The following is a 20,170-nucleotide window of genomic DNA, read 5'->3' as shown; positions in this document are numbered from 1 at the left end:
CGGTATTATTCTGAATAAAATATAAGTCATACAGAGAAAGACAGATATCATATGTTTTCATTCATATGTGGATCTTGAGAAACTTAACAGAAGACCATGGGGGAAGGGGAGGGGAAAAAATAGTTACAAACAGGGAGGGAGGGAGACAAACCATAAGAGACTCTTAAGTACAGAGAACAATTTGAGGGTTGATGAGGAGTTGGGGGAAAGAGGAAAATAGGTGATGGGCATTGAGGAAGGCACTTGTTGAATGAACATTGGGTGTTGTATGTAAGTGATGAACCACGGGTATCTACCCCAAAAACCAAGAGCACACTTTACACACTGTATATTAGCCAATTTGACAATAAATTATATTAAAAATACACTATAGGGAATCAATAGTAGATTAGAGGAGACAGAGGAACATGTCAGCAACCTGGAAGACAGGGTAATTGAAAGCAACCAAGCTGAAGATCAAAAAAATACAAACGAATATTTAAAAAAATGGGAATAGGTTAAGGGAACTCAGCAACATCATCAAGCATAATAACATTCCAATTACAGGGATCCCAGAAGGAAAAGTGATAGAGAGGGCAGAAAATTTATTTGAAGTAATAATAGCTGAAAACATCCCTAATCTGAGGAGGAAACAGAGATCCATTTTCAGGCAGCACAGGCAGCCCCAACAAAATCAGCCCAAAGAGGTCCACACTGAGACACATAATAATTTAAATGGCAAGCCTAATGATAAATATAGAATTTAAAAAGCAACAAAAGCAAACTGTTACATACCAGGGGAACCCCATAAGTCTATCAGCTGATTTTTCAGAAGAAAGTTTTCAGGCCACAAGGGACTGGCATAATATATTCAAACTACTGAAAGGAAAAAACCTGAAACTTGGAATACTCTACCCAGAAGGGCTATCAGTCAAGGGATTTACAGAATAAAAGGATGTAAAATATGACATCCATAAAACATGTGAAGGGAGGAGTAAAAATTTAGTGCTTTTAATGAGTTCAAACTTAAGTGACTATCAACTTAATATCAACTGCTATATGCATAAGATGTTATATACAAACCTAATGGTAACCACAAATCAAAAATCTATAGTAGATACACAAGAAATAAAGACAAAGAATCCATCCAAGCATATCACTAAACAAAGCCATCACAACACAAGGGAAGAGAGTAAGGGGAAAAAAGGAACAGAGAAGAACTACAAAAATAACCATACAATAAGTAACAAATGGCAATAAGTACATACCTAGTAATAATTACTTTCAATGTAAATGAAATAAATGCTTTATTTAAAAGACATAGAGTGACTGAATGGATAAGAAAGCAAGACCCATCTGTATGTTGCCTACAAGAGACTCACTTCAGACCTAACAACACATGCAAATTGAAAGTGAAGGGATTGGAAAACATTTATCATGCAAATGGAAGCAAAAAGAAAGCTGGGGTAGCAATACTTATATCAGAAAAAATAGACATTAAAACAAAGACTGTAACAAGAGACAAAGAAGGACACTACATAATGAGAAAGGGAACAAACCTACAGGAGGATATCACAATTATAAATATTTATGCACCCAATTTGAGAACACCTAAATACATAGTATTAACTATTAACAGACATAAAGGGAGAAATTGACAGTGATACAATAATAGTAGGGGACTTTAACACCCACTTACATTGATGGATACATCATCCAGACAGAAAATCAACAAAGAAATGGTGGCTTTGAATGACACATTGGACCAGATGGATCTAACAGATATATTTAGAACATTCCATCCAAAAACAGCAGAATATACATTCTTTTCAAGTGCACATGGAACATTCTCCAGAATAGATCACATGTTAGGTCACAAAACAAATCTCAATAAATTCAAAAAGATTGAAGCCATATTATGCATGTTTTCCCACCACAACAGTATGAAACTAGAAATCGATCACGAGAAAAAATGTGGAAAGAACACAAATACATGGATGCTAAATAATATGCTACTAAACAAAAAAGGGTCAATGAAGAAATTAAAAAGGAAAACACAAATACATGGACAGAAATAAAAATAAAAGCAAAATGGTCCAAAATCTTTGGGATGCAGCAAAAGCTGTTCCAAGAAGGAAGATTATAGCACTACAGGCCTTCCTCGAAAAGAAAAAAACCCTCAAATAAACAACGTAACTTTACATCTAAAGAGCTAGAAAACAAAAAACAAGCAAATCCCCGGACCAGTAGAATGAAGGACATAATAAAGATTAGGGAAGAAATAAATGAAATAAAGATTAAAAAAAAAACAATGGAAGAGATCAATGAAACCGGCAGCTGTTTTTTTTTAATAAACAAAAATGACAACCCTTTAGTGAGACTCATTAACAAAAAAAAGAGGTTTAAAATAAATACAATCAGAGATGAAGGAGGAGAAATAACAACACCACAGAAATACAAAAGATTTTAAGAGAATATTATGAAGAATTATATGCAACAAAATTGGACAACCTAAAATAAATGCATAAATTCCTAGAAACATATAACCTTCTAAAAGTGAATCAGGAAGAAATAGAAAATTTGAACAGACTGATTACTAGCAATGAAATTGAATCTTAACAAACAAAAGTCAAAAAACAAAAAACAAAAAAACAAACAAACAAAAAAAAACAAAAGTCTAGGACCAGCTGGCTTCACAGGTGAATTCTACCAAACATTTACAGAAGAGTTAAAACCTATTCTTCTTAAACTGTTCTAAATAACAGAAAAGGATGGAGAGCTTCCAAATTCATTCTATGAGGACAGAATTACCCTGATACCAAAGCTACATAAAGATACTTTAAAAAAAAAAAACTTACAAGTCAATATCTCTGATGAAAATCCTTCACAAAATATTAGCAAACCAAATCTAAGAATACTATAAAAAATCATTTGCCATAATCAAGTGGTATTTATTCAAGAATGCAAGAGTGGCTCAATGTTTGCAAATCAATCAACATGATACATCACATTAACAAGAGAAAGGATTTTTAAAAATGATCATTAGAAGAGATTCAGAAAAGCATTTGACAAAGTAAAACATCCATTCATGGTAAAAGCTCTCAACAAAGTAACCTTAGAGAAAACATACCTCAATATAATAAAGGCCATATATGACAAACACACACCTAACATCATGCTCAAGGGTGAAAAACTAAGAGATTTCCTGATAAGATCAAGAACAGGACAAGGAAGTCTACTTCCAACTTTTAGTCAACAAGTACTGGAAGTCCTAGCCACATCAGTCAGACAAGAAAAAGAAATAAAATGTATCCAAATTGGTAAGGAAGAAGTAAAACTTTCATTATTTGCAAATGACATGATACTATGGATAGAAAACGCTAAGGACTCCACCAAAAAACTACTAGGACTGATAGCGGAATTCAGTAAAGTCACAGGATACAAAGTTAATAAACAAAAATCTGTTGCACTGTATACACTAATAATGAAAAAGCAGAAAGAGAAAATAAGAAAACAATCCCATTTACAATTGCAGCAACGATAAAAATTAAAATACCTAGGAATAAACTTAACCAGAGTAGTGAAAGATCTGTATTCTGAAAACTACAAAATATTGAAAGGAAGGAAATTTATAATACAAACAAATGGAAAGATATTCCATACTCATGGATTGGAAGAACCAATATTGTTCAAATGTACATTCTACCCAAAGTAATTTACAGATTTAACACATCCTAAAGAACCAACATTTTACACAGAATCCTAAAATTTGTATGGGACCACAAAAGACCCCAAATAGTCAAAGCAGTCTTGAGAAAAAAGAGAAAAGCTGGAGGTATCATGCTTTCTGAGTTCAAACTATACTACAAAACTATAGTAATCAAAACAGTATGGTACTGGCAGAAAAATAACAGAGATCAATGGAACAGAACAGAGAGCTCAGAAGTAAATCCACACTTATATGACCAATTTTTCTATGACAAAGGAGTCAAGAATATATGATGGGGAAAAGACAGTCTATTCAACAAATAGTGCTGGAAAAAATGGACAGTGACATGCAAAAGAATGAAAGTGTACCACTTTCTTGCACCATAAACAAAAATAAAGTCAAAATGGATTAAAGACCTAAATGTGATACCTGAAACCATAAAATTCTTAGAACAAAAAATAGGCAGTAATTCCTTTGACATCAAACATTTTGCTAGATATGTCACCTCAGGAAAAGAAAACAAAAGTAAACTAAACTATTGTGACTACACCAAAATAAAAAGCTTTTGCACCGCAAAGGAAACCATTGACAAAACAAAACTCCACTTACTGAATGGGACAAGATATTTGCAAATGATATATCAGATAAAGAGTTAATATTCCAAAATATATAGAGAATTTATACAACTCAACATTTAAAAAAATAATAATAATCCACTTAAAAATGAGTAGATGACCTGAATAGACATTTTTCCAAAGAAGACATACAAATGGCCAAAAGACACATGGAAAGATGCTCAGGGACATGCAAAACAAAACCACAATGAGCTATCATCTCACACCTGTCAGAATTGCTAGTATCTAAAAAGCAAAAAACAACAAGCATTTGTGAAGATGTGGAGAAAAATAAACCCTCGTGCAAAGGTGTAAGTTGGCAGGAATGCAAATTGGTGCAGCCACTGTGGAAATCTCTATAGAGGCACCTCAAAAAACTAAAAATAGAATTACCACATGATCCAGTAATTCCACTACTGAATATTTACCCACAGAATATGAAAACACTATTTTGAAAAGGTATATGCACCCCTATGTTTATTGCAGAATTATTTAAAATAGCCAATATATGGAAGCAACCCAAGTGTCCATCCATAGATGAATGGATAAAGAAGTGATAAATGAATATATATATATATATATGTATATATATATATATATATATTAAAAAGAATGAAATCTTGCCATTTGCAACAACATGGAATGATCTAGAGGGTATAATGCTAAATAAAATAAGTCAGAGAAAGACAAATATCATGTGATTTCACTCGTGTGGAATTTAAGAAAGAAAGCAAATGAACAACAAAAAAAGTGACAAATAAGACTCTTAAATACAGAGAACAAACTGTTCTCTGGTTGCCAAAGCAGAGGTGGGTGGGGGTATGGGTGAAATAGGTGAAGGGGATTAAAAGTACACTTTTCCTAATGAGCACTGAATAATGTATAGAACTGCTGAATCATTATATTTTATACCTGAAACTAATATAACGCTATGTTAATTGTACTTTAATTTTTAAAAAGAAAAAAAAAACTTATGGGATGCATCAAAAGCAGTTCTAGGAGAGAGGTTCATAGTGATAAAAACCTGAAGAAAAAAAATCTCAAATGAACAACCTAACTTTACACTTTAATGAAGTAAATAAAAAGAACAAACAAAACCCAAAGTTAGTACAAGTAAGGGAATAACTAAGATCAGAGCAGCAATAAATGAAATTGAGACTAAAAGGACAATAGAATCCATTAATTTAAAAGGTGATTCTTTTAAAAGATAAAGAAAACTGACAAACCTTCAGCCAGACTCACCCTGAAAACAAAGAGAAGGCTCAAATAAATAAAATCAGAAATGAACAAGGAGATGTTACAACTGATACCACAGAAACACAAAGAATAATAAGGGACTACTATGGACAATTATACACCAACAAATTGGAAATATAGAAGAAATGGATAAATTACTAGAAACATAAAAGCACAAAGACTGAATCATAAAGAAATAGAAAATCTGAACAGATTATTAGTAGGGAGACTGAATCAGTAATCAAAAACCTCCCAAAAAACAAGTGTCTGGGACCAGACACATACACTGGTAAATTCTATCCAACATTTTTAAAACAGAATTCATACCAATCCTTCTCAAAATCTTCAAAAAAATGTAAGAGGAAGGAATACTTCCAAACTCCTTCTATAAAGCCAGCATTACCCTGCTACCAAGACCAGATAAGGATGTCACAAGAAAAAAAAAATTACAGGTCAATATCTCTGATGAACACAGATGCAAAAATCCTCAACAAAATATTAGCAAGCCAAATTCAACAGTACATTAAGGATCATACACTGTAATCGAGTACGATTCATTCCAGGGGTGCAAGTCTGGCTCAACATGCAGAAACCAATTGATGCAGTACACTACATTAACAAAGAAGAATAAAAAGTATATGATCATTTCAATAGATGCAGAAAATCATTTGGCAAAATTCAACATCCATTTATGATAAAAACTCTTAACAAAGTCGGTATAAAGGAAACATAATTCAACATAATAAAGGCCATATATGACAAACCCACAGCTAGCATCATACCTAATGGTGAAAACATCTCAGCTTTTCCTCTAAGATCAGGAGCAAGACAAGAATGCCCATTCTCCCTGCTTTTATTCAGCATAGTATTAGAGGTCCTAGGCAAGAAAAAGAAATAGAAGTTATCCAGTTATAAAATAAATAAGTCACGGAGTTGAAAAGTACAGCAGAGGGAATAGAGTCAAATAATGTAGTAACATTGTATGGTGACTACACTAATCATGGTGAGCACTGAGTAATGTATAGAATTGTTGGAGCAATATGTTGTACACCTAAAACTAATATAACATTGTATGTCAATGATACTCCAATAATAAATTTTTAAGCATCCAAATCATAGAGATAGAAGTAAAACTGTCACTATTTGTGGATGACATATTATATATAGAAAACCTAAAGAGGGTTGCCTGGGTGACTCAGTCAGTTAAGCATCCAACTCTCAATTTTGGCTCAGGTCAAGCCCTATGTTGGGCTCTGTGCTGATAGTGTGGAGCCTGCTTGGTATTCTGTCTCTCCCTCTTTCTCCAGTCTCTCTCTCTCTCTCTCTCTCTCTCTCTCTCTCTCTCTCTCTCTCTCTCAAAATAAATAAATAAGCTTTTAAAAAGAAAAGAAAACCCTAAAGAGTTTACAAAAAAAACCCTGTTAGAACTAATAAATTCCATAAAATTGCAGGATTCAAAATTAATATACAAAAATCTGTTGCATTTCTATATACTAATAAACTATCAGAAATTAAGAAAACCATCTCATTTATAACTGCAACAAAAATAATAAAATACCTAGGAATAAACTTAACCAAGGTGATGGAAGACCTGTACTCTGAAAACTACAAGATATTGATGAAAGAAATTTAATAAGATGCAAATAAATGGAAAAATATTCTGTGCTCATGGATTGGAAGAATTAATATTGTTAAAACATCTATATTTCCCAATGCAATCTACAGATTCAATGCAGTCCCTATCAAAATTCCAATGGGATTTTTCACAGAAGTAGAACAATTCCAAAATTTTTATGGAACCACAATAGTCCCCAAACAACCAATGCAACTTTGAGAAAGAAGAACAAAGCAGGAGACATCATGCTCCGTGATTTAAAACTACATTAAAAAACCATAGTAATCAAAACAGTATAGTATTGGCATAAAGACAGACACATAGGTCAATGGAACAAAATATCCCAGAGATAAACTCATGCACATATGGTCAATTAATTTATGGCAAAGGAGTCAAGGATATACAATAGGGAAAAGATAGTCTCTTCAGTAAATGGTGCTGGGAAAGTTGGACACCCACCTGCAAAAAGAATGAAACTGGACCGCTATCTTATACCAGTCACAAAAATGAATTCAAATGGATTCAAGACTTGAATGTAAGACTTGAAACCATAAAACTTCTAGAAGAAAACATAGATGGTAAACTCCTTGAGATCAGACTTGTCATGGATTTTTGGATTTGACACCAAAAGTAAAGGCAACAAAAGAAAAAATAAACAGATGAGACTACTAAACAGCTTCTGCACAGCAAAGGAGCCATCAACAAAAGGAAACAGGCAACCAACTAAATGAGAGAAAATATTTTTAAATCATATATCTGATAAGAAGTAAATATTCAAAATATATAAAGAAGTCATACAACTCCATAGCACAAAGCAAGCAACAATCCAATTAAAAAATGGACAGAGGATCTACATAGATATTTTTCTAAAGACATACAGATGGCAAACAGATTTATGAAAAGGTATTCAATATCGCTAATCATCAGGCAAATGCAAATCAAAATGTCAATGAGATATCACCTCACACCTGTCAGAGTAGCTGTTACCGAAAAGACAAGAAAAAAACGTTGACAAGGATATTGAGAAAAGAGAACCCTTGTGTACTGTTGGTATAAATGTGAATTTGTGCAGCCACTGTGGAAAACAGTAAAGAGTTTCCTTTAAAAATTAAAAATATAACTACCATATGACCTAGCAACTTCACTTCTGAAGAGAATGAAAACACTAACTCAAAAAGATATAGGCACTCTTATGTTCACAGCAACATTATTTATGATAGTCAAGATATGGTAAGAACCTAAGTGTCTAGTGATGGATGCATGGATAAAGAAAATGTGGTAGATGTATATGCAATGGAATATTATTCAGCCCTAAAAGTGAAGGAAATCATGGCATTTGCAGCAACATGGATGGACCTCAGGGCATTATGCTATATAAAATGGGTCAGAGAATGAGAAATACTATATGATCTCACTTACGTGTAGAATCTAAAAAAAATGAGCTCACAGATATGGGGATGGGGGTTAGGATATGGGCAAAATAGGTGAAGGTGGTCAAAAGGTACAAACTTCCAGTTCTAAAATAAATGAGACATCAGGATATAACGGACAGCATGGTGACTGTAGTTAATAATACTGTTTTGCCTACTTGTAATTTGCTAAGAATGTAGACCTTAAAAGTTATCATCACAAGAAAATAAATGTAATTATATATGGTGACACATGTTAACTACACTTACTGTAGTGATCATTTTGCAATATATACAAATATCAAATCATTAGGTTGTACCCCTGGAGCTGATATAATGTTATATGTCAATTATATCTCAATAAAAAAAAAAGAAAACTCTGGTTGTCCTTTGGCTTTCTTTTTAATTGCTCTTGCGTAATCAGGCCAGATTCATGTCCACTAGGAACTATGTAATTTTCCAGGGAGTGGTACTTAAAAATATCAGAAATTTGGGAAATATGACCACTTGTGGAGAAGGCAGCAGAATCTCAGCTCTGCCAATTCCCAGGTATTTGACCATGAGCAAGACTCTTCACCTCTCTGACCTTTGGTATCCTCATTTCTAAAGTGAACCTACTATACATGATTGATGTAAGGATTGGAGTGTAATAGTATATTATCAGGATTAGCATTCTTAAATTGCAAGTAAGCTCCCTATTGTGTAGGCCACTAAGATTGTGCCCTAGAACTTGTGTCTTCTTAATGCCTGTGATGGGTGTCTTCTAAAAGCTACTTTTGAAAGGAACAGAGCTCAGAGGCCATCTTCAGGGATGGTTCAAGCTCTGAGTGGAAAGTGGGTGTCCAGGTTAAGTCAGGGGAAAGTGTATGGCACCAAATCTCAGAAAGGGAGATTTTTAATACTGGGGACTGAAACCTTGGAATTTCACCTCAAGACTGATCAATTGTATCTTTTTCTCTCCCTCTTCCTTTTTTTCTCTCTATTCTCTTGTCGTTTCAGGTGCATGATGACTGTCGTAGACGGTTTTCCAAGGAATGCTGGTTTGGAAGTCATCGAACATCAGTCATTCCTCCCACTGCTCTCAGCGACCCTAAAGGAGATGGTGAGTACCTAAACTTTAATCTCAGAATGTATTTCATTGGGACAGGAGGGAAGGTGCTAAGACTGGGGAAATTTTTTTTAATATGAAATTTATTGTCAAATTGGTTTCCATACAACACCCAGTGCTCATCCCAACAGCTGCCCTCCTCAATGCCCATTATCCACCCTCCCCTCCCTCCCACCCCCCATCAACCCTCAGTTTATTCTCAGTTTTTAAGAGTCTCTTATGGTTTGGCTCTCTCCCTCTCTAACTTTTTTTTTTTCCTTCCCCTCCCCCATGGTCTTCTGTTAAGTTTCTCAGGATCCACATAAGAGTGAAGACATATGGTATCTGTCTTTCTCTGTATGACTTATTTCACTTAGCAGAACACTCTCCAGTTCCATCCACGTTACCACAAAAGACCATATTTCATTCTTTCTCATTGCCAAGTAGTATTCCATTGTGTATATAAACCACAATCTCTTTATCCATTCATCAGTTGATGGACATTTAGGCTGGAAATGTTTTAATTAAATTATTATTCTCAACCAGTCAAACATTTTTGGGGAGTAGGAATGTGCATATATGTAAAGACAGCTCATGTTTCTTTTTAGACCTTTGGGATAATGAATGTTGGTATTTATGGTGTATATGTATGTGGGCATATTCTCTGTAGGCTCTTTCCCAGTTGCTTCTAAATTATCAGAATTGATTTCAGGTTTTTCATGATTTTCAGCCACTAGATAATCCATAAAAGAAGTTTGCTTGCATGCAGGTGGGCAAGGAAGAACTACATGAAGGCCCAGGTTATGTTACTCTTAGAATGGACCCTAATACCAAGGTTGTCTCCAAATCTGAAATTAGCATGATTATTGTCCCAGCATGCTCTGCTCATGCTTTGTCAATTCCTAAACACTAGTGTTTTCTTGAGAATTCTATTCATAAGGTGTTGGAAGGCTACAAAGAGATCCAAGATAAGAGCATAGCTAGAGTTTATGGTTATTGTCGACCCAGGATATGGATATGACAATTGATATGACATATGGATATAATATGACAAAAGGTAGCATATGCTAAGCTCCAAAGGAGTGACACTTGGAGGCACTTGGAGATCAGAAAATGTTACCACTGTCAACTAATTATAGGAGGTTTCACAGAATGGAGTTAGTAATGAAATCAAAGCAGCAAGACTAAACTTTCTATAGGGTCTCCTATCAGAGGGTTGGAGATGTTAGAACAGATAAAACAGGGGCCAAGGGGAGGGACGTTTTGTTTAGTTTTGTGTTTGCTTTTTAAAGTATGATATGACATAGAAGCAACATGGTATAAAGGATAAAATAAAGGCCAGGCAACCATGAGTTTTAGTTACTTACTAGCTAGGTGACCTTGGGTAAGTCACTTACATTCTCTGAGCTTCACTTTCCACATCTGTAAATGGAATGATACTGTATATTGTGAGGATAAGTAATAATATGTAAAGGGCCTGAATATGAAGGAACATAGCCCAAAGGACAACAAAATTAAATCACTAGTCTTGTAGCCTAATGAAAAATGTAGACTCCCACAGGAATACTTCACTTTTTAGCAATTGCTAACAATGAATGCTTTTTTGAGTATACCTCTACTTCCCCACTTTTTCTTTGCTTTTGAGAGACTCTCCTTTGTGCCATTGAGTTGTTCATTTGCTTCTCCCATTATTCATTACTAAATAATGGGAGCTGTCAATATCAAAATCACATATCACAGCTAAAAAGAGCTGACCTATTTTACTAACACTAAGGAATTTAGAAATCTAATATATTTACCAACTGACACACTACTGTTTCACTAAACCAGCAAAGAGATACACTACCCATCAATTTCAGTTTGTGTATGGTTAACTTCACTCTATATATGGTCAATTTCACTTACTGGAGGGGAAAGTTCAAATCCTTCATGAAATGTTTTCATTTATATTTCACTAATATGCTAATTTATCCAACTCTAACATGTGGTGGTCTACTCACCCGGGAGTGGTTAGTGAACCAGAATTTCATTGACTTAAAAATTATCCCCATATCGATGCTTACTGAACATTTTGTTGCCAAGGAAGAGCCAACATTAGCTGACAGCAAAGAAAAGAAAGAAAAGTATATAGGTTCCTTAGTCAGAGAACAGAAGTGGGCAAGGATTCTGCAGCCGGTACAGCAGAGTTTTAGAACTGGACATAGCACATGTGCACATGTGTACATACACATCTGCACACACTCAGAGCCACTCTAGTCTTTTCCAGTAATTTTCTAACCCTAACACAGATACATCCAGATAGACATTGGTACAGGGAATGAGCCATTCACACAGGTTTCCTCAGGTTTCTGTCGTGTTTCCTTAATGACATGCACAGACACAAAGCTAAATTCACTCAGGGATGCATACATATATTATTCTCAAATCTACTCAAATATTTACACACATAAAGTCACCTACCAGATAGTTAACTAGAGAGGTGATGAGGTGGATGACTTGGTAAATTAAAGATGCTTGACTGGACAGGAAAAGGAAGGGAGTAGGAGGAAAATAGGATTGATAGAAGAGAAAAAGTAACAAACTAGTCAACCAAGCAAACTCAAGCTGGTATGAAAGTCAATTTAGTCTTGAATCTGAGATTTTGCTCACCCCAACAGGGGGACCTGGGGAAGATGTCTAAGCAGACTGAAGGATGCCCTCCTCAGCATCCCTCCTATCACCCTAAATAGGTATTAAGGGGTTGCAACCTATTTGTAATTAGCCCAACAGGTTATGTGCTTCCTGTCCTTAGGGAAGTTGGAGTTTCTTAGTTTGTTTTTTCCTATCCTATCACTTCTTACTCTTGTTATAGACAATCAACTAATGGCATTGCTTCTTTCTTTTGTTTTCCACCAATGACATAGTATTATTGCTTAGAAGCACCTGAGCTAAGCCATTCTTTTTGTGTAGTATTTCATCTAATGCCCCATGAGCTAGGTTTTAGCCTTTCCTTTCACTCATCTGCAGTCTTGATCCAATTGAATCTCATTCTTGAGAAGCTTTCTTTCAATAACAGTTATACTCAGGTGCATTGTGAGGGTTAGATGAACTACCATCTGTTAGAGATCATTTTAAAATATAGGAAGGGGATAAGTAAGCTGTCTTTATGCTAATTTAACATCCTTCTGTGGTACAAACTGAACAAATTTGAGAGGGACTATAGGCTTCCTGGTTTGGAGAACTGTGGTTGTATTAAGGCAGCTCAAAGAAGCATGAGCTTTTATTTGTTTGTTTTTTGAAAGGCTCTTTCAGGCTGTTGAGTTATCTAAAGTCAACTAAATTCTCTAAGCCCTTTTCACACTTGATCCTGCCAAACCAAGTTCCTATTGTCCAATTCTGGTACAATTTATGTCCTCAGGTGTAAAATCCAAGCTTCACATTTATCCCTTTTTCATCTTGTTGACTTTGATCTACCTGCCCATTAGGTCATTTTTCAATCTAGATTCTGTCATCCAATAGCTTTCCCTCCAGCTTTGAGTACTTCAAATTTGAGAAGCCAGCCTTCTATGTTTTCATTTGAATTGTTGATTAAAATTGCTGAACAGTACAGGACACTCCATTACAATTAACATCAGCCTATTCAAAAGCAGCCTTGTGGGCACAATTACTTACCTGGTTATGAATCTGCCTAACATTGCTATATTCCAGTCCATGATGCCACACATTTTTCTCACCTTGTTCACAGATTCTCTTGACAAACTTGGCCTTGCTCAAATTCAGATGTTCTCTGACTCTAGGAGAAATGCTAGATGGGTCTGCCCTTGTCTTTTCCAAAGAATAGCTTTCTGCCAACACTGCTTCCCTTTGTCTTTCCATCTGTAACCAAATTAGGTTTGACACTGAAGCGTGAGTTGCCTTAATTATAGAATTTTCTCCTTATCTCACAGTTTTCCATCCCCATCCTGGATTATTTTTATTAATCATTGCAACATGATGCTATTGTACATATGGAGAAACGAATACCCAGAGAAGTTAAGATGTTTGCTCTAGTTTAGTGAATAAATCTAGAGGGCAACCAGCTGTGGCACACAGCTGCATTATGTTGTAGAAGTACATTGCAGAAGGCAACCCATGATCCAAGCTGCCAAATGGATCTACAAATGATTTCAGCTACACCCTCGTGGCTATTTAACTTATTGATAACATTAGCATAATTCTTTCTTCCTATTTCTTAATTTAATCCTTAAATAGTTGATATATTCACATGGTTAAAGTTTTTCTAAAAAATAGAAACACACATATGCACATATTTAGTTTAAAAATATTACTATCCTTTCTCTCAATCTTCTCAATCTCCTGTAGTCCCATCCCATGACCACTCACAGAAAGTTGACTACTGCCATTGATTTATTCAATAGCTTCGAGTATGTCTTCCAGTATATACTAGTAAATATAAACATATATTCTTATCCCTCCCCTTTTTAACACTGTACACATTGCTCTAAACCTTGCTTTTATTTTATCCTTCATAGTATATTTAGGAGGTCATTTTGTATCAAAATATTGCCTCCTTGTTCTTTTTTATAGCTATAAGATAACCCATTATATGGATATACCATAATTTACTTAACTAGTTCTCTATTGGTAGATAACTTGGTGGTTTTCACTCTTTTGCTATTACAACAATGTTGCAATGAACAATCTCATACAGGTCATTTTACATATACATCTATAGGAAAAATTCCCCGAAGTGTAATTACTGGGTCATAATGAATAGGCCTTTGTAATTTTCATAGATGCTGTCAAATTACCCTCCATAGGGCTTGTTGTCACTTTGCACTTCCACCCTCAGTGATAGTGCATATTTTTCCATGTCTTCCTCAATCAACTGTATCACCTATTTTTTTTTATTTTTGCCAATCTTCTGGATAAGAAAAAAAATGGTACCATGGCCAGTTTTAACTAGTCTCTTACTATAGTGAGTTTGTTCATCTTTCACATTTAAGAAACAATTCATATTTCCTTTTCTCCTCAATGTAACACCTAGTTTATTTTCATCTCAACACTGGGAAACAAGTTAGTTTTTGGAATGGCCCACTTTGCAGATAAGGAAACTGAGGCCCAAATAGTTCATAGCAGTTGGTATCAGTGCTACTGCTGTCTCATCTTTAAAAAGGGACTAACCCATTGGACCTTTGGCACTGTTAAAGAATCATTGAGCATAGAAAGATCTATTCCATAACCTCTGGCAGAGGGAGTCCTTGCTTCTAAGCATAGCTCACAGTTCCATTAGATGTTGGCAGGAGGCTGTTTCCATAAATCCTTTCATTGAAGTGCATACTCAAAGTCATATGCTCACCTAGAGGGCGTTGGCGAGAGGTTGCTGAATAAAAGGAACCACAGAGCAGAATCAGATTCTCAAAGCAGAGGTAAGCCTGAGACCAGGTGGTGAGTTGGGGCTTGATTGTTGTTTGGTAAAGGAGCAAGCGCATAAAAAGATACTACTTTTTTTTTTTATTTTCTTCATGTATCTTATGACTTGACCCTAATGTTTCATACAATACTAGCCACACCCTTATTTTTGAACTGCGTCCTCTAACATCTTGTTATCATTTTATATGGTCCCTTTCGTCTCTCTGACCTCATTTCTGCCACTCCCCCCCCCCCCACACTCACTCCACAACAGTCATGCCTTTCTGTTTACTGGTCTTCAGACACCCCAGACAGTCTTCCTTCTCTGGGTCTTAGCACTTACTCTTTCTTCTGCCCCAGAAACTTTTCCCCCTAATATCTGCATTGCTCAGTTCTTTATTTCATTTAAGTCTCATCTCACATGTCACCTCCCCAGAGAAGCTGTCTCTGACTACTCTGTCTAAAATTACACCCCCTTCAGTCACCATCCCCTTACCCTGACTTCTTTTTCTTCAAATTATATTATTTTCTTTTTTAAATAATGTTTATTTATTTTTGAGAGAGAGAGAGAGAGAGAGAGAGAGAGAGAGAGTCAGAGAAGGGCAGAGAGAGAGGGAGACACAGAATCTGAATCAGGGTCCAAGCTGAACTATCAGCACAGAGTTTGATTCCAGGCTCAAACCCATGAACTGGGAGATCATGACCTGAACTGAAGTTGGACACTCAACCAGGCGACCTGATATTATTTTCTATATTTCTTTGTTGTGGTGTGTCTCCCACCATTAGAATATAAGCTCCACAAGAACAGAGACTATTTCTATCTTGTCCACCATTTATTCTCAGAACACAAGAAGGACAATCACAGAGAACGCCCTCAATACATATTTGTTGAATGAATGTCTTAACTACCATTGTGTCAACATATTACCTTTTGTAAAACAAATGTTGAAAAGGGCACTATTTTTGGATAATGTGTTCAGGGAGAGCAACTACTTCTAAGCTATGCTATTGAAGGGATATAGCAGACTTCCCTTATAGCTGTGAGTCCTAGCAAGCCCTGAAAATTTGGTGCATGACTGGCTAGCTGGGTTACGATCCCTTTGAGTTCTACTGGCCATTGAGTAGGAATTGGCCCATAGAGTAAGCCTGCTTTAGCTTTTCCAGGAAGCAAAGGAACAAAGGAAGCAAAGGAAGCCTTTGCTTTTCCAGGCAAAACAGCCATGAAATCTGCTCAAGTCAGCAGAATTCCTCAAGGCTCCTTTTCACCCAGGTTACAACAAATGGGATATCTCACCTCCCTCCCCATGCCCCGCATCATTCAGGAGTGAGCCACATACCTTTTTCCCTTTGTATTTATTTTTGCTGGGGTATCCCTGGCAAGTCATAAGCTCAGAGGTTTGGGGGCTCACGATTTGTCTACCATCTCCTAGGGGGCCATTGCTCACTACCTGTCTCCCTGCCCACAGGCTCTAAGACAGCACAAGCTGGCAGGCTTTGGCAATTTAGACTGCTATAACTCCACTTCACTGTAGGGAACTTCAGAGTTAGGGATTATTAAAAGCATCTCTCTTATTCAGACAATTTCCCTATAGTCTTGTTTCCCCTGGAAGTTGGTGTGATAACTTGGATTGCTCTGACAGAGCCTCAAAGGAGTGATTAAAGCTCCCTGCTTCATCCCACTTTGATATGTTCTGTAATTAGCTCCTAGCTAAAAGACAGCTTTTCCTCCCCCTCGCTCCTCACCTGGTACCTTCTCACTGTGAGAACTGAGCTATCCCAGAGAGAGGACTAGTTGGTATGCTGATCCTCCTCCTGGGCTCCCAACACTCTCCTTCAGATTCCCCACAGTGTTTTATTAACCCTTCATTATGGCACCAATTTCCTTAATCTTTGTGTTTGAACATATTATTGTGTATGAGTCTGTTCCTCCAGCTTGAGGGCAGAGGCTATACCCCTAGCAGTATCTAGCATGATGATTGGCATGTAGTAGTTGCTTAACAAATGTTTGCCTGGCAACAGCTGGGCAAACATTAAATAAAAGCCCCTTTGGGTTGTGTTCTGAATTCCCCTCTAGTTCTCATTCTCAGGGGTCTGGGCATAAGGAAAATCTGGGAGGCGTTGGATATGTGTTTGGCCTTGTTTGTGGTGATTGTATCATGGGTGTTTACATATATCTAAACTCATTAAATTGCACACATTAAATATGTACAATTATTTGTATATCAATTATACCTCAATAAAGCTGTTTTTAAAAAGTCTTTCCAAAATGTGATGTTAAGTCATGTCTTGTTTCCATCTCAATGGCCCTGTTCTTTGTTCTCCTTTTTCTTTTTGTTGTGTGCATATATCAGGCCAATTAGTAGTATCTTCAGACTTCTGGAACCTTGATTGGTCATCAGCCTGTTCATGTCCCCTTCTCATCTTCATCAACTCCAAAAGTGGCGATCACCAAGGGATCATCTTCCTCCGAAAATTCAAGCAATACCTTAATCCTTCTCAAGTTTTTGACCTGTCGAAGGGTGGACCTGAAGCTGGGTAAGCATGGGGTAAGGGATATAGTTGGGTATATATATGGAACTTTTCACTCTATGTATTCTAGACTAGGATAGGTTTCCTGAAATCAGTTCTAGTACCTGGGTAGGAAAGATATATTTTCTCAAGTCAGGACACAAACATATAACTTCAGAACATTTCAGGTTGGGTAGTTGGAGAACTTTTAGCCCTCTCCCAGAAATACCTTCAGGACCATGTCCTGGTCTCAGATTTGCTTTACTTTTCCTGTTTGGAAGAAGTCTAACTATATCTCCTGACCTCAGAGGAGAAGACAAATGGATATTACTGCTCACCTTTCCTGTCCCTCATTCCTTCCAGGGACCAAATAGATATATCTCTACTATAGGCCTGTTTTATTTAGGGACCATCTGACTGTTCAGCTCTGGTTTTTGTGAGGCCACTGGCCAATGTGCAAGGCATTCTTCTTGGGCTCAACAAGGAGTTTAGCTATGTTATTGTAGCTTCTAAAGTATGATTAGGCATCGAAGATGGTAGGCTGAAGCAAGGCCTCATCTCCAGGATTGCCTATGGGAGCATTGCCTGTGATGTTAGGAATACAGAGAGATAGGAGCTAAGTGAAAGAAGGAAGGTAGCCTGTTAGCAGGATGCAGAAGCAGCAGTCCTTAGCTCTTGGCACAGTATAGAAAAGAGGTGTGAACCCTAACCATTCATGAAATTACTCTTTTTCTCCCTTTCTTTTAGGCTGTCCATGTTCAAGAATTTTGCTCGTTTTCGCATTGTGGTTTGTGGTGGAGATGGCAGTGTGAGCTGGGTCTTATCTCTGATTGATGCCTTTGGATTACATGAAAGGGTGAGTTCCTGGCTGACTCAGTTTAGCCATTGCTAGAGAGATTGGGAGTATGGAGCTGCTCATCCCAAAAAGTCCCTGGTCTTCATGCTCCTTATGTATATAACATGTTTTCCACTGGTTTCATAGCCAACCTGGCTGACATATTCCCAATCTAAGCTTCATCACCTAAACCATTTTCTGGTTATCTATCTGTGAGAAGGAGAAATGAGGGAGTTATCAGAAAGAATGAGCAATACTATATTCTCCAGGCCACAAGTGAAGAATCAAAGGGGAGGAGAGCAAACAGAAAAGAAGTGGCTTCAGGCAACATTCAGCCCCCAATTTTCTTACCCTCCTGAAGCCACTGATTTTCTTCCCCAAGTCTCAAGAGTAGCAGAAACTTTCCTCTAACTTTCCCTTCTCTCCCTAGATAGCTCCATGCCCTTCTGACTCTTATAGCTTTGTCTCCCAAGTCACCTTATCTCCTTGGCCAACCCTTGATAGAAATTTATGTCTATACTTCTCTTTCATAAGCATGGCTATAAATACTGGCATATTCTAGCAACGTTTTCTTTCACTGAGTAGGTTCTATATTGCCAAGAGCGGGGGCCCAACCCCTTAGGAAAAAGTTCACTCAACATCAGACATCTTCCTATTACACTTCCTAAAAATCAGAAGTCTCCTATTGCCACTGGTTTTGAGACCACAATCTTTCCCAAGGAGTACCTTCTGGGTTTGTTTATGGATGGATCTTGGTAAGATTGTCTGAAAGGGGTGCCTGTTTTTGTTCTTGCAGTGTCAGTTGGCAGTCATACCACTTGGAACCGGCAATGATCTGGCCCGTGTCCTAGGCTGGGGCGCATTCTGGAACAAAAACAAGTCGCCTGTCAACATCCTCAACAGAGTGGAGCAGGCTAGTGTGAGAATTCTAGACAGGTGAGTGGCTGAAAGATCAGGTCATTGTGCCTATTCCAGTCCCACATCAGTTATTCTGTTACATCATCTCAACCATGAATGTTGTAACCTCCCTCATAGTGCCTCATTTCCTGTCTAGCTTCAATGCAGGGCAGTTTGTGTGGGGCAGCACTTATCTATTCGGAAGTCAGGGTCCACTGTGTATCCTTTAGACATCACTAAAGCCCTTCTCCAAACTCAAAAGATCCTAAATCAGGAGCCCCATGGGTAAATTTTAAGGGTTCTGTCAACCTCCTTCAAGTTGCATAGCTAATAGTCTATGTAAGCATATTTTTTCCTTGGGAGCATTTCTATCTTTCTATTCTATTCTAGAATAGTATAGAAACTATTCTATAGCTCCGTCAGTTTTTCAAAGAAACTCATAAAAATGAGGGTTCAGAAACAAATGGCCTAGATTGTCTCTGCTCTAGAGAGGAATGAGTATTGCCGTCCTAAGTCCTGAGAAGAAAGACTTTAAATGCTGGGTCATAGTATTTGATTTCTGGCTGCCTATAAGGATATTCTGAGAAGCTTTTTCAAGATACCAAACTAAGCTACCACAAAGACTCTTATTCAGTAGGTCTTGGGTAGGGCCCTGGTATATGTATTTTACAAAATCACCTTAGGTGATCTTGATAGTTACCTCTCTATCTGTTCTCTGAGAACCCTATGATGGACTTCTTTCCATCACATTGGCCTTAAGAAGTCCTGAGGCAGAGGCTCTACTTGTGGTATATCTTGAGATCAGGTGACCTGGAATAATGCGGGCATCCCTACAACTTATCTTCACCCATCACATAAACATTTTGACCTTTTTATTGATATGTGAAGCA

At 36.9% G+C, this 20,170-nt stretch overlaps 1 protein-coding gene across 1 annotated transcript in view; it reads left to right on the top strand.

Annotated features, from left to right (window-relative positions):
* Positions 1-20,170, top strand: part of DGKK (diacylglycerol kinase kappa) — a 162,227-nt gene that overhangs the window by 100,811 nt on the left and 41,246 nt on the right. Inside the window, exons 8-11 of the mRNA XM_045051059.1 lie at positions 9,562-9,664; positions 17,392-17,575; positions 18,296-18,404; positions 19,180-19,319. Coding sequence (XP_044906994.1) covers positions 9,562-9,664; positions 17,392-17,575; positions 18,296-18,404; positions 19,180-19,319 — 536 coding nt within the window. The remainder of the gene's footprint in view (positions 1-9,561; positions 9,665-17,391; positions 17,576-18,295; positions 18,405-19,179; positions 19,320-20,170) is intronic.

This window comes from Felis catus, chromosome X, assembly GCF_018350175.1.
Source record: "Felis catus isolate Fca126 chromosome X, F.catus_Fca126_mat1.0, whole genome shotgun sequence".
Classification (NCBI taxonomy): Eukaryota; Metazoa; Chordata; class Mammalia; order Carnivora; family Felidae; genus Felis; species Felis catus.
Note: the sequence above shows the minus strand (reverse complement) of the source record. Positions and strands in the feature narration are given on the sequence as shown.